Source organism: Notothenia rossii, assembly GCF_949606895.1.
Source record: "Notothenia rossii genome assembly, chromosome: 3".
In the NCBI taxonomy this organism is placed as follows: domain Eukaryota; kingdom Metazoa; phylum Chordata; class Actinopteri; order Perciformes; family Nototheniidae; genus Notothenia; species Notothenia rossii.
Window position 1 is genome coordinate 13,021,960 of NC_136901.1, and position 16,148 is coordinate 13,038,107.

The 16,148-nt window shown below is 39.5% G+C and overlaps 1 protein-coding gene across 2 annotated transcripts in view; it reads left to right on the forward strand.

Moving 5' to 3' along the window:
• Positions 1-648: 648 nt before the first annotated feature.
• The window catches only part of LOC307030945 (inactive dipeptidyl peptidase 10-like), a 38,133-nt gene continuing 22,633 nt past the window's right edge, over positions 649-16,148 (forward strand). For both annotated transcript variants that reach the window (XM_079667579.1, XM_079667580.1), the window contains exons 1-3: positions 649-772; positions 4,162-4,276; positions 4,371-4,466. In XM_079667579.1, the coding sequence (XP_079523705.1) occupies positions 716-772; positions 4,162-4,276; positions 4,371-4,466 (268 nt within the window). In that variant the 5' untranslated portion in view covers positions 649-715. The remainder of the gene's footprint in view (positions 773-4,161; positions 4,277-4,370; positions 4,467-16,148) is intronic.

The following is a 16,148-nucleotide window of genomic DNA, read 5'->3' on the forward strand; positions in this document are numbered from 1 at the left end:
TAAAAGCGTCTGACAAGTAACATGCAATCAACAAACTATTGTAGACTTGTAAAAATCGATAGTTTGGTGTCTGATAAGAAGTCAAATGTGTAGTGCATTATATCGATGTAAACCTATTGAAATGATCCTGAAATATACAAAGTGACACCGGATAAGTATTACTTTTCTTGTTTAATAACAAATGACATTTTATGAAAATCAGGTAGCTCCGTATATGTTTTTTTCTAGCTTAAAAATATTGTAGACAGAAAAATATGAAGTGACACAAGATGTTTGCATTGATTACAAAAATAAAAGCATATTTTAAAAGTATAATATATAATCTGAATATATATAATCAGATTATATATTATTCTGCAATGCACCAATCTGCACAATGACTACTTCTACTTTTGGTACATTAACTATATTTTGATGCTAATACTTTTCTACTTTTACTTGAGGAACGTTTTGAATGCAGGACTTTTACTGTAACAGAGTATTCCTACACTCTGGTACTGCTACTTTTACTCAAATATAAGATCTGAGTATTTCTCCCATCTAAAGACATAAACGGTTGTTTTACAAAAAAAAACAATGGGACTATTTTGAAAGTCAGCACCGGAAGTGAAGTCCCTGCTGCACTGATTGCAGCTTCATGCTCGTGCTGCTAAATTGACGCGCGGACAGGTTTGGATGTTATTACCGGGAGGAGAAGCTCCGGGGCTCCGGTACAATGACTGCTACTAAAGAAGACCCAAGCAAGAAGAAGGCGAAGGAGTCGCAGGATGAGGTATCCCGACACACACCGCGAAATGCGTTTATTGTTATTTACTCAGCAGTGAGGAGATACATGTTGGGGGGAAACTAGATGCGTTTCGCTGCTGCTGGTGATCGCTTATAATGTGATCATTAGGCTACAGGGACATTATTAAAAAATACACACAATTGGTGGAGTAAAATCATTTTTCTAGCTTTGTGCGTTTTTATATTAATTATAGATGAATTCTGACTCCATGCACGCCGTTTACACAGAGACTACTATTTGGAGCGTTTTCCAACACTGCATGGTAAATGTGTTGTAAATGGAGTGAGCTTCATAACTTGAGTAACAGGAGTTAGCTCAGTAGTTTCCACTTGCTATAGTTGCTGTTTCTTCCTTCAGGAATCAGCTGTTGTTTATTTGGTCAGTGATGGAATAGTTTAATATACATTTATCAACAGTGTTGCACAGTTTAATCCAACTGAGAAATATTATAACTCAATTTTTCCTGATTAAGCAAATGGACAATGTTATTTGTTACCTCCTTCTTTACTGTTTTTTCTGTGTTTAAGTACATATTTTTTTCAGTTTCAAGAGAGCCTTTTTTCTTTTTAATGTTCAAGTCTAATAATCTTTTATAAGACATAATATTCAGTCAAACGGTTGAGATTTTGAGTGTTTTTAAACCGAGGTTACATCGGTATTAACGGGTTTGGAGATGTTTATGCTGTACAATAGAACGTCCTTCATCTTTTGTGTTGACATGGACCATTGACAGCCATCTTTATGTAGCTTATCACACACACACACACACACACACACACACACACACACACACACACACACACACACAGACACAGACACAGACACACACACACACACACACACACACACACACACACACACACACACACACACACACACACACACACACACACACACACACACACACACACACACACACACACACACACACACAGGTTAGGGCTTTCTTTGCACACCCCCTTCCCCCTACTTCAATTATTGAAAACAGATTCCTCCTTATCTCTTTATCCTCCTTCTTCTGGAAGCATCTGAAGCTCTTATCTCAATTATTATAATGACTCTGAAATCAGTAGTGGAAGAAGGATGGTGAATTTAATGTATAGTAATAATCTACATGTTCAGTATCTTTGGAACCAAAAGGTTTCAGGCTGTTTCGAAGACAGAACACAGAATACTGCATAGCACTATATTTAGATTGAACAGATTAAACACTAAATGCCAATAGAAAGGGCACCAGAAGAACGCAGACCTCCGCCGGCATACATGAACAAAAGAACATACCAATAACTCCCAAAATGAAATACAACATAGAATAATTTCATGTGGTTAAAGAGAACTACTTGGTTATTTAACAGCAACGAAACGTCTTGGTTAGGCTTAGAAAAATGTCACACTTTGGGTTTAGAAAAAATTAAAAAGAGTATGTGAAATGGTACAAGATTTGGTTATGTAAGAATGTATAAAAGTTACGGACGTTTAAATAAAAATAAGTCAACTTTGACGTTTTAAAAAAGGACTCGTTTTGGGTGATAATCTTAAATGTATTCTTCTTCCTTAATCAGATGGATTTGATTGTTTTTAATATTACTACACCTTTCTTCCTCCTATATGTCATCATTACACTATAGGGCATGTCTTATCGTACACATGGCTCAGAATACACTGATACAAAAGCAATACAAGAGACAACATAACTAAAGCTGCTTCTATACTTAAAACATGATGTGTGTACCCATCCACTCCCCAATTTAAATAGGTTCTTCCTTCATGCTACAACAATCTCACCAATTTCCTGAATATCATGGCAGTAGCTTTTCTGTAATCCTGATGAGAAACAGACTAACCACACTATTTGAAATCCAGTGACAAAATCAAGGTGTCCTAGGTTTTGTTTGGCTTCCAACCAAAGCAAAAAGTCAGGAAATATCCGTCTCTTAATGCATTTTTCTACTATGACAAATCCTGCAACATGTGTTTCTGGCTCACCTCTCTGTGGAAGTGTAACAGAGGGTACAAGTGGTTCTTGTGAATCTGACAGAGAGTGTGTGTGTGTGTGTGTGTGTGTGTGTGTGTGTGTGTGTGTGTGTGTGTGTGTGTGTGTGTGTGTGTGTGTGTGTGTGTGTATGTGTGTGTGTGTGTGTGTGCGTGCGTGCGTGCGTGCGTGCGTGCGTGCGTGCGTGCGTGCGTGCGTGCGTGCGTGCGTGCGTGCGTGCGTGCGTGCGTGCGTGCGTGCGTGTGTGTGTGTGTGAGTGTGTGTGTGTGTGTGAGAGGCTTCATACTGTCTCCTTTGATGCATCACTCGGTGTTATTCTCAAGCGCTGAAGGATGGTGAATTTAACTCCATGTGACAGCTACCTATTTCAATTCCCCGCAGTTTCGCTACTGGAAACCTCGACCAACATTCTCACAAAATCCTGGGGTTGAACCCAAATCCCCACTCTTGCGTCATTTGCACTTTTTTAGAAAGATCTGCAGGTAGCTTTCATCATCCTGAGACTAAAGAGTGGAAAGTCCGGAGAAATGATGTAGCCCGGGTCAGAAATGTCATCAGGTTTAAAAAAAGGTTACAGATTTTGACGTCTTAGAGCTTCAGCTAAGGCGGTAAAAACAAAAAATAGTCAGGGTCATGTCTTCTTTCAAAAAGCTTTATACTCTGACGGCTGTTTTTGGTGGGTAATCATCGCTCTGTATTGACAGGATGAGTGGAAATACTTTCTCCCTTCACGGTTCAATATAAGAGCTGGACTGCAAAATCAATTCATCTGGCAGCGGCTCCTGGAGACGGCTGCTAACAAGTGTTCTTTCTAGCCCATAAAAACATGAAATATCGCCTCGAAACATTTCAGTTTTTCAGATAATAGAAAAGAATGGTCTTCTACTGTTTTCTTATTTGTTACTTTTCTTCACATATTATCAGAATCTTTCAAAATGCTTCACAGACGGCTCGTTTTGGGTCGCTGGGGAGAAGCAAAACAGGATTACAGTTATGCGTCAATACGATTGTAAAAATTCATTACACAAGCAAATATCTCTTCAGCTTTTTATACAAATGTAAGAAGCTGCTTTCTTAAAATGGTGTTAATCCTTTAGTAGGAATATACAAGTTTTCTAAAATGTCATTGCTTCTGAGTCCAAATTGACCTTAAATAATCGTGTCATAAATGCTAGGTGGAATAGGGGCGAGGAGTTAGCGGATTAGGAGTTGAACTCAAGAGTGAAAAGGTGAGTTTTGAGGGATTTAATGCCATGTTTAACATCCTTTGCTAACGTTTGCTTAAAAGTACAATGACAGAGGAACAAGTGTTTTTTTTCAAGCAGCTGACTCACAGAGCACCAATGCTGAGTTCTTCTTCTCTGTGTGTGTGTGTGTGTAGGAGTTTGTGGATGTCAGCCCTCAGGAGAGGAACTGGAAGGGCATCGCCATCTCTCTGCTGGTGATCGTGGCCGTGTGCTCGCTCATCACCATGTCCGTGGTCGTCCTCACGCCCGGTATGCTCGCTAATCTACCGCTATTTACTCCCTTGTTTGTCATAAATCTGTAAGAAATAGACTTAGAATCTGACTTTACGCTGTTTTCTCTTAGCTGAGCTCCCAGGAAACAACAAGTCCAAGCTGACTGCAGCGGATCTTTACAAACCAGAGTTCAGCGTCCACAACCCCGACGCCACGTGGATCAGCGGTGAGTCCTCGGATATCACGAGAAAAAGTAGAAAAAGGGCACATAGTGAGGGGGAGAAACACCCAGAATGTAACATTTAATAATGCCTCATTTACACTTTTAGTCATAAAATTGCAAAAAACGCCCAAAATGTACCCAGTATTCAGATTGGTCTCCAAAGATCTGAGGATATTTAATAAGTAAATGCCTAGTTTGCATATTTGAACGTAACATTTAAGATACTACTACTCAAAACGAATCATCCTAATGGTAGTAATCTGCTGGGGAAGTTTATGTTGAGATATATTAGTTGCACAATTCACCAGTAGTGTCTAAATTCATTTCAATGCTCAGCACCTCAACCAGGCTACATTCACATAGAAAGGGACAGTTCCAGCCCGATGGACAGCGATACAGCCCATCTGGCTATATTTACTCATATATCTGGCGTGAAGGAAGGCGAACAGTTCTTAAAAGAGTTACCGAGTGACTTAAAGTGCAGCTAACATGCTAATTGATAGCATTTGAGAAGCCTGAAAACAATATACAGTATGGCATGTGGTGACGCATGCACTACATTCCCCAGAATCCCTTTCAACAGGCTCCTTAAAACATCTGTAAACATTTACAGTAGCACCCAGCTATAAGATATAAAAATAGCAAAGACAGAGAAGGTCCTTTTTCGTGGTTAAGAAAAAGTGAGATTCATGCTTCATTTTCCAATAACTTGCAGTGCATTCTGGGTATTTTTCACTTAGTGTGTTTTCGTTGCTTCCACTCTCACAAGATGTAGAATGTGTTGATCCCACCCTTCAAAGGGACATCGTCTTGCTTTGAATGAGGACTTTTATGAGAGCGTTCATTGTGAGAAGAAGTTGTTAATTGAGGCTTCACGGAGGAAAATACGTCCACCAGGGTGTTTCCCCGTTAAAGTGGCAGTTGAATCATCATGCAGGAAGTGTCTGCAGAGAGGCAGAGACGGAGGTGATGGAGCTCAGTAGGAGGAGAGGACAGCGCGACATTGTGAGGAGAGTGATGGTGATGTAACAGAGGAGAAGGGAAACAGTGCCTTTGAGAAGGAAGTGAGAAGGTGACATTTGGGAAGCATGATGAGACAGTTTTTGGTATTTATATCTTCTCAAAGTGACATTTTTGAGATATTTTCCCAGGTTTTGTCAGATTTGGATAGAGATGGTGTTTTAAAGCTGCTAAATATTTAAATTAATACAGTTTGGACACTTTTTCTCTGAAAAGAATTAACTCCAATGGTCTGTCGTTTCAGAGCGAAGCAGCACTGACTTGTGAAAATAAGACTTTAATAAAAAGCTTATATCAATCAATCAATGTTTATTTATATAACCCAATATCACAAATGTTTCATTTGTCTCAGTGGTCTTCACAGTTTGTACAGAATATCAGTATGACAATACGACATACATATTGTCCAGATACATTTCAAGATGGACACATTCTTCCTACCCGGGTAAAAGGTTCAGCGCATTGGGGGAGGTGCACTAGCAGAACATGAGAATCTCTCCACCTGAGCTTTCATGCCATGATATTAAAACCATCTATTCACCAAGAAGACAGTCTCTGAAGAGAGCAGCTAAAAGTCTGCACGAGTGAAGGAATGATCTCATAGGAGATACAGCTTTGGGGAATCCATGATGCATTCAGGGTCACATGCACGTTTCATATGAATATTGGATGATTGCGTTTGTAATGCGTGAAAGTACACTTTATTAATGGTTAAATTGAATAAAGATGAAATAGACATTCAAATACAATAATCGTAAAACTGAAATGCAAATGATTTCAACTGAACCCACATTTAAATGTATGTACATTGCTCTGCTATAAAGATTATATTGAAAGTAAACCTAAAATATATTTTTAAAAAACATTTAAAATAACTTAAATATAAAAAATTAAAATAAGTTTGAAACATTTAAAAAATCTGAGTATATGTGTTCAGATTTTTTTTTATTATTATTAGATTTATAGTTAAAATACAATTCATATTGGAAATATGTATATAAATTAAAATATGTAGTTATGAGCTATTTGATCCCTTTGGATGACCTCAATCTTTGTTTTTTATATATTTCTCTTTTATTCTTCACTACACTTAATCTGTGTATACACACACACACACACACACACACACACACACACACACACACACACACACACACACACACACACACACACACACACACACACACACACACACACACACACACACACACACACACACACACACACACACACACACACACACACACACACACACACACACACACACACAGAGTCCTGCTGATCTGCAGTCTCAACACAGATGGCCTCACAGTGTCTTGTTGAATCAGGAGCAGCTTGCAGTGACTCGGGGTCAAACATCCTCCCACAGCGGGACAGACCATAGTACAGAACATAATAATAATAATCCAATGTTCTCAATAAGTGCTGATTTATAATGCTGTGCAATGGTCACTTAGAAAAACCCCAAGCTTTAACCTCGATGCTCATTTTGCACCGCTATACAGTCCAGTCCACTGAGATTCAGTAAATAATTAAAATGTCCGAAGCAAACCAGTAGATACATTTATAAAAGAGCGCTGAATGAGCTGGACTATTACAATTAAAATTGTACTTGTATCAAAATAAATAGTCCTTTCACACTGTACTACTAATTCAAATCTTGTATCCCTCGTAAAGCTGCCTGAAAGTTCTTTGGCTACTTACTTATAAACATAATTACTTTAATTTACTTACTAATAAACATAAGTAAATTAATGTAAGACATGTTTGCTAGAAATTAAGTTTAAATTTAATTATTCTGCAGAAGTATTTATGCTGTTTTTAAATGATCAAATTCGACCTTAGTTGACATTTAATTCAACATAATTAAAAACATGAATCATTTTATTGCCAAATCAAATGATGCCCTGAGTGATTGATTTCTACTTTCTACTATTCTGCCTGTAGCAACAAAAGCAATATAAACGTTTATATGTGTATCCACTTAAGGTGAGGGAAAGATTTGTATTTCATTCTTAAAAATTGAAAGGAGGTGTTATTTATTATTATTATTATTATTATTATTTAAGTAAATCCACAATCTTTTCCTTGACCTTTTCACCAAAGTGTTTTTTTTACATGTGAAACAGAATTGGAAAATGTATCAGAATTGTATAATCATGACTCTTTGGGAGACAGGGTTGCTTTTCAAACTCTTTTTCTATTTACTTACAAGACAAAGCTGGTTATTTAAAATAAACCGGCAATAATTATAGTTATTTATGCACTCCCACATGTGCACTGCGTTCCTTGGAGATGCAGGAAAGAAATGGCAGACTTCTGTCTAATGTTAAAACGCAGTATCTTCAAAGCTATTTTAACATCATCACAGCAGGAGAAACGATCTCCCTGCAGGCCAACACCTCCTCATTACAGTTTCCTCACATGTTACATAAGAAGGAGGTGTTACAGCACGAGTCTCGATATGTGACCGAGCGCTTTATTGTGTCATCACGCTGAGAGCAATCACTGCTCCACATGTTCCTGCTCACTTACAGGTCAATCTCCATGTGTGTTAACTGGCGTCGTGACAGCGTGACAGATTGTGTTTACATTGGAGAGAGAGAGAGAGAGAGAGAGAGAGAGAGAGAGAGAGAGAGAGAGAGAGAGAATAGCAGCTGTGGCTGGAGGAGATCAACAGAGAGACGATTCGTTGTCAACATGACGGGCACAGAGTATATGTACTCATGTATTATACAATGTTGAACAACGGAGTATTTTCATTTGATTCTCCTTTATGCTTCTACTTCACCACATCTTGGAAGCCAGCCTTTGCCAGTATCTGAAAGCTTTAGTTACTCCATGTTACTCCAATGCATCAATAATTATAATTTCTTGAATGTGATTCTGAAATGTGTCGATTTAGGTATATTTTTATGCTTATACTTTGTACTTTTACCATAGTAAGATATACTTACAACACATTGGGGCGGGACATCTCTAAGCGGTTGACCAATAGCAATAGAGCCAGCCAACTAACCAATCAGAGCAGCTCTGGTTTCAGACAGAGGGTGAAAAGAGGTGCTGCAGCACAGGCAGTATGAGAAAAATAAAAGATGTGTCATGTGACAGTAGAGAGGCTCAAATATAAACCAGAAAAGGGCATAGTAGGGCCCCTTAAAGCCCCTGTCAAACTGTCCCGAAATTGACACCCGATGGAAACACGAATATGGAATTGTGAATTTCGCACGAAGATGGCCCCGAACCACACACGAAGGCAACATTTACATTACAGTTAAGACATACAACTGCAACGAAAGTAACACAAACAATTATGTTCAAGTATTATGATACTGTACTGATATTTTCAGACTTTGTTCTTTACTTTCTCCGTCTTTATATGTAGAAGATATTAAATTTTCTCCGTAATGTTGTTTCCATAGCAACAACAACTTCCTCGCCTTCAAAATAATATATTATATCCTTTTTAGTTTCACAGAACACAAATTGGGTTATTTACATAATATTTTTACATGATTTTGTTGTGCAATAAAACAACCAGATGGACACACGATAAAAGAAATGTCCAAATTCGGCTCTGATCGTAACAACATCGGGACATTCGTGAGGGCATCTTAAGCCATCTGTGGCATGCCAAAGATGTTGCCACCGCTCCCGAAGTTGCTGCCGGAGCCTGAGAAACTCCACCGGCGGTCATACGATGGCTTAAGATGCCCTCACGAATGGCCCGATGTTGCTACAATCAGAGCCGAATTTGAACATTTCCTTAATTGTGTGTCCATCAGGTGTCAATTTCGGGACAGTGTGACAGGGGCTTTAACGATACATTCGGAGTACGTTTTCCTCCACTAAACTGTTGCCTTAACGGTCAATTCAGGGAAGTGGAAGATTCAATATAACACCTTTCTAAATACTTGAACAGAAACCCTCTGCATGCTGCGTCCTTCAGCTCCACAGAGAGATGATACTAATGACTCGGCCTGTGGCTTCTCATTATGGCTCAGGTTAGGACGGCCTCTTTCACACACTCACACACAGATGTATGTTTCAGTGTGCTCGTGGGGACCTTATTTAACTCCCTAAAGACTGGGACACACATTTGATCTCGACTGGATTTCAGATCACGAGTTTCACCCAGTTCTGCTGTTCCCCACGGTGTTACGCCTCATTAGCGCCTTTCAGCTCAAAGGGCCTCATTCACTGGATTGGTCCTTGGAAAAGTCAGATTCATGACTTTTTCCTAAACTGCAGGATTGTTGGCACCTTATCATAATAAATCACAGCGTCCTTGCACATTAGAAAGTTGTTTCATGTATGCAGGGAAACGCAACGCCAATCCAAACAAGAGCATGAGAGTTCAGGGACACAGAAAATAAAAATAAATGAGAATTAAGTGAAGAATGTCAAAAGGAAAAAAGGGTTGAGCGTGACACTTTAAAAAACTTCAGTAGATCTGCAGGAAGAGAACGCCATACAAGTTAACCAATGTATAAAATAACACAAAATGCTAAATAATACATTTTCAGCTCGCAGCCTGCAGGCGTTTTCAGCAGATACAGCTCCTGCTCAGTGTGCAAATCAGATGCTTTGAAAAACCATCACTCAGATCATACAAGTCAGGAAGTGATGGACTGCATCAGTTAGCCGTTAGCTGAAGGCTGCATTACATCACCTGGGAGAGCCAGAATGACTTGTTTTGTGTCGCAATAATGATTTGTTTAACCCAACAGGGTCAGCTGTCCCATTACTTTCTGTATTTCACGAGATTGATGAGAACGTTGGAAAATTACCTGCTGACATGTTGTGTGGTGTAAATCTGGGCTGTGACAACAAGTATGATTTAAAATGTACTGCCGGGCCTCCTGGAGGTGTTGTGGTTATATTTGAAACACATCTGAGGGAAATTGCTCCTCCCCCCAACCTCTTCTCTCCTCTAACCTCACAGTCTCACGCCTTATTTAACAGCACAAGAGACACTTGCAGAGGAAAGGCTCGTCGTAGCACTTCAAAACTAAATAATATAAGAGATAATTAAGACATGAGATTGCAGCTCCTTGAGTTTAAAACCAGCGCTGAATCTCATTTTGATGATATTCCCAAACCTGTCAGGTAAGCAGAGCAAAACAATCACAACACATCGGCACCGTAATCTGTTTCCTGAGTAACACCGCCGGTTCTGCAGAGGGAAATTTAGAATAAACACAGAAGATCACATCCTGAGTATTGGTATTATTGCTAGAGGGTGAAAAACAACATGTTTGAACACTTTGTTTTAGTTTTTAGATTGGATGAGAAGATGACACCATGTTTGATTCAGTTTAGCTACAACCTGCAGCCAGTTAGCTTAGCTTAGCACAAACACTGGTATCAGATGGAAACTGCTAGCCTGTCTAAAAGGTAGCAAAATCCACGACAAGCACCACTTAATCTCATTTCAGTCAGACAACTCACGTGTTTCTTTAACATGCTTATTAGAAGCAGCATATAGTTGAGTTTGGCGTCTAGGCTCGGGCCTCATCACTCCACAGATATACATAGCACGATGAGTGATGATTAAATAACTAACCCCCCAAGCCTACAGGTGGAAGCTGGGGTGGAAGCTGGGGTGGTGGTGGGGCAGCAAGCAGCAGCAACGACGTGGAAGTAGCTGCAGCAAAGCAGCAGCAAGCCATGCATAGAGAGAGATCTGGCAGGTTAAATAGAGCGGCATATTAAGGAGACTCTGATTGGTTGGTTGTAGAGTGGCAAGGGGCGTTATGTATGAATGCAGCATAAGTGCTCGAGTTGACTGCCTGAACTAGCTCGCAGGCTTCGCCCCATTTATGAAGTTATTTCAAGTCAAAACCCCACTCAAGTCGGTAACTGGTAACTTCACGCTAAGAAATAGAAATCCAGACTGGAAAAATAGTGTTTCTCATTGGTATGTGAGGTGATGCACTTTAAATATTGAGATCAGAACAGTAGTGAATAGTTTTTTTACATTATTGTTTAGTCAATATTAAACTGCATTGTCAATTTTCTGAAGTGGAAACCGTTTGTTCTAGTTCAAAAACACGTGATAAACATGAATTGAAACTATTGAAAAACACAACAAAACTAAGCATGTTTGTTGCGTCATATAAGTTACAGATGTACATTTTGAAAATCTATTTTTCACTTTTGGTTAAACACAAAGTACACTTTTTCTTGTCTAAAGTCAGTTTTACCCATCCATCCTTCCGGTTCAGAAACATGTATTTTTGGTATTCTGGCACTGAATTGACAATGGATTTTTACACGTCTTACACTTAAGATCAAAACAACGTTTCTATTTTTGTTGAATTATAGCAATAGAAATATACATGCTTTTAATGTACTACCATGAAGGCAAACGTCAACCGAATATATCTCAGTGGTGCAGAAACGCAGTACTTTATATACATACAGCTCTGTGTGCTTAATACTGATTTCCTTGCATCATGTCATTATGGATGCTTCCCTCACTCTTGAAATCATATAATAATCTGTCAGCAGACACGGTTTGTATTGCTTATTGCTTACATCTATTTTTACATGCTGTGTATTCATCGGGTCAATGTGGCTGTGTATTATTCATGGAGCCATTGTGTTGTTTTCTTAACGTATCTGTAATGTAAAGCCCAGTTGGTTTACATCACATTAAGCCATGGATGAAAGGAACATCCAGGTACTTACATAAGAGATGAAGAGTGTGTGTGTGTGTGTGTGTGTGTGTGTGTGTGTGTGTGTGTGTGTGTGTGTGTGTGTGTGTGTGTGTGTGTGTGTGTGTGTGTGTGTGTGTGTGTGTGTGTGTGTGTGTGTGTGTGTGTGTGTGTGTGTGTGTGTGTGTGTGTGTGTGTGTGTGTGTGTGTGTGTGTGTGTGTGTGTGTGTGTGTGTGTGTGTGTGTGTGTTTCAAGCTACTTGCTCTGTAATACATGATTGCTAAGGAGGTCTGCACAAACAATACATCTTTAGCGGTGACCCATATGAGAAAGAGACATGCATTATTCATGACGGTGGTGGTGTGTATAATTTGTCGAAATAAGAAGGAAAACAGGAAGAGAAAAAAGGCCTTCTTCATTATACTATTACTGATTGCAAGGGGAAAACAATCAAGCCAAATAAATGTACACAAAACAACTCTTTCTAAAACACATTTTCATTATATCTAATTTTGTGGTCGGGTGGTCTTCACAAGAAAGACGTGATATCTATTGGTATCTTTTCATCTGAAAACACCTTAATGGAAAATTAGCATAATGCCTTATTTTTCAAGATAAGGTTTTACCAGAAACTCTTTACTGACTGGCTCTTAATTCCAGGAAGTCGGTATACATTCTAGTAGTCTTCTCTCAAATAGAGACATTTTATTCATTGGTATCTTTATGAAGTCCTTAATAGAAAACCATGCAACTTTATATTCAGAATTTAATTGCTTTTTATCCGACAAGCTATACTGACTGGCACTTATTTCCAGGAACTAGGTTGAAAAATCTGCTTTTAATTTTAGTGCACTCAAACATAGCGCTTCCTTAAAAATCTCCTACTTGTTCCTTCCGGGCATTTTAGAAATTGATTTTAAAGCGTATTATGCTCATATTTCACTTCTCTTTCTGCAGAAGACGAAAGAGAATCACAGACTACAAGGGGAATCAGTGGAAGCTGGTGGAAGCCTGCCTATCATTCACTGGGAATGTCACACACACACACACACACACACACACACACACACACACACACACACACACACACACACACACACACACACACACACACACACACACACACACACACACACACACACACACACACACACACACACACACACACACACACACACACACACACACACACACACACACACACACACACACACGTATCGGTCCATCTTCTTTGTCTTTTCTGCAATTCATGACTTTAAATGAGTGAATCCAGACTCTTTCAGATACTGAACATGCTCTTCAAACTGATCCTGAAGCAGCTGTGCCCCTCCCCCTCCCCTCTTTGAACTCCTGGAACTCATTGTGGTTGAATTTGCAGCTGATTACAGGGGAGGAAATCACTCAGTGACGCATGAGAACAGCCAGCTCTCATGCTTTAATTTTCACGAGGTGTAAAAAGCTACATGTGTATCACATCGGCAAAAGAAACATGATTGGTGCATGTGCACAATGCTTCCATGTTACAGCTGTAGCCAGAAATGCTAAGCACATGTCCAAACAATTCATAACATGCTTCCTACCTGTCCTTCATGTCTTCACTTGAGGGCCTTCCCTTTTCATCTTCTTTCAGGCGATTTATTGGTGGTAAATTGGTAGAAGAAAACCCCCAAAATGTAACCAGTTGCTTTTAAGAGTTTCTTTAAACTTTTCTTTCTCTTTTGTCTTTCCTAGAAAATTCCCAAAATGTTTAACCTTCCTAACGGAGTGAAATGACCCGGAAGTCCCTCAGTGATAACAGCTGTTAGAATTATCTAGAGATGATAGGAAAGGAGCTTTGAAACTTCCTTTATAACCTCCTTTAGCTTAGGAAACACTGGACCTTCCTTTACTAAAGGAGACAAAATGCTGCCCCACAATGCCTTGCGGCCGCCACGTTTACCGTGACACAACATTCGTCCGTTCACGGAAACAACCGATTTTGACCGAGAAATGAGTGTCATGAAAGTAACGGTGCTTATTAAGCATTTTACAACTTATGTGGTAACTTGCCAAAGTGCTTTGTTTTGAACGTAACACTATAATAATCTAAATGAGAAATATGTCCGTTACTTTTTGACTGAAATTATCAAATAAAGTCAACATTTCACAGCGTTTACTGAGCTGTGTGGGGGTTCTTAAACGTTACACATGTTTGAATGGTGATATACACAGTGATAGGTTAAGGACGTTTATAATAAATACATTTGTATTTATTTTAAGATCTTGGCATACAATCATACGTATTGGGATCATGTGGATTAATAGGTGTGGTCCGGTGGGAGACAAGCTTAATTTTAACTTCACTTTTTTATTTAAATTCCAACCTAATGAAGAATATATGTTTGACTGTTGTCCACGTTCATAAAGTATAGAAAAACACCATCAGAGCACGGTGCAAAGTATCTAGATGCGCTTACAGCAGTCCGCCGTTATTATTAAAAATCCATGTAGCCTTCTCAAAGCACCACAGTCTCTTTTCCTAAGTCCTTTTGAATTCTCCTAAGCACTATTCCTTAACCCTGTGACGTATCACACAGAGGTCAAGGAATAGTGGATAGGAATAGTGGATAGGAAAAGACGAGCTGGTTATTTGGACAATTCGACTGCAACCCGTGTGTGTGTGTGTGTGTGTGTGTGTGTGTGTGTGTGTGTGTGTGTGTGTGTGTGTGTGTGTGTGTGTCTGTGTCTGTGTCTGTGTGTGTGTGTGTGTGTGTGTGTGTGTGTGTGTGTGTGTGTCTGTGTGTGTGTGTGTGTGTGTGTGTGTGTGTGTGTGTGTGTGTGTGTGTGTGTGTGTGTGTATGTATGTATGTGTGTGTGTGTGTGTGTGTGTGTGTGTGTGTGTGTGTGTGTGTGTGTGTGTGTGTGTGTGTGTGTGTGTGTGTGTGTGTAGTCCAAAGAGGTGTTTGTGTGTGAGTGGCCTCCCTGCAGGGCTTTATATAATCTCTGTGGAGAGAGTCAATTGCAGGGGAGAAACAACATCCCCCTCCCTAAAAGATGTGGTTTAGATTAAGTGTCTCCCAAGGACACCCCTCTGGCTTTTAGCAGATGGTTCCTTCCAATTAACCAGGTGTGTTTCCCCAGCCAGGAGCTGCCATTTAGTTTTTTTAATATTTAGCTTCAAGCCATGGATATAACTGATATAATAAAAACAGTGTAAATAGTGTGGTACACCCCCGCAATGTACAATTATTTTTGTGTCTACTTTAATTTATTTAGCTCAACAGTCAAATTATTGTTTGGAAGAACTCAACGGATGATTTTATTTCTTAATATATAGATTACATATCTAAGAAATGGGTCTTTGATAAACACTTTATAAACAGTTAGGTTACAGATTTCATTTTGAAATGTTAATATACTAAGTTAGTTTTGTTAAAGGTGTTTATGTTGATAGAAAGTGTGACTTTATAGCTATATGTGTTTATATTGAATATGTTTGAGTAACAGCTATGCAGTGGCGGTTCTACGTGATGGCACGGGGTGGCAGCTGCCACCTCAGATGGCAGCTTTGTTTTGAAAAAAAAATTGTGGCTCATCGGACACTTATGAGAGAAAATCTCTAATGTCCTAGTGCAAGTGAATGCAGCACAAGACGCGAGCCTTGTAACCCCGGCCCTGGCGCGAGCGTGGAAATATGATTGGCGGCGATTTCATTTGAACGGGGGGACACGCGCAAAACGAGAAGCATTTCGGATCCAAGTAGACGGAAGGAATGAGGTATTTGCGGTCAGTGGCGGCGCCAGGGTATGGCTGGGATAGGCTACACCCATACCAAGAAATGGCTTAGCCCCACCATGAAAAATGATGTTAAACTAAAGTAAGCAAAACAAAGTCTGCCAACTCGCACGGAGTAAATTGCACAGACAGCAGTTTGTAAGATTGATTTCAGTAGCCACTTGTCTGGAAATACCGAAGACCAGAAACGGTTTTGAAAACATTTGTCACGTAGTGATCGTCTTCTCAATT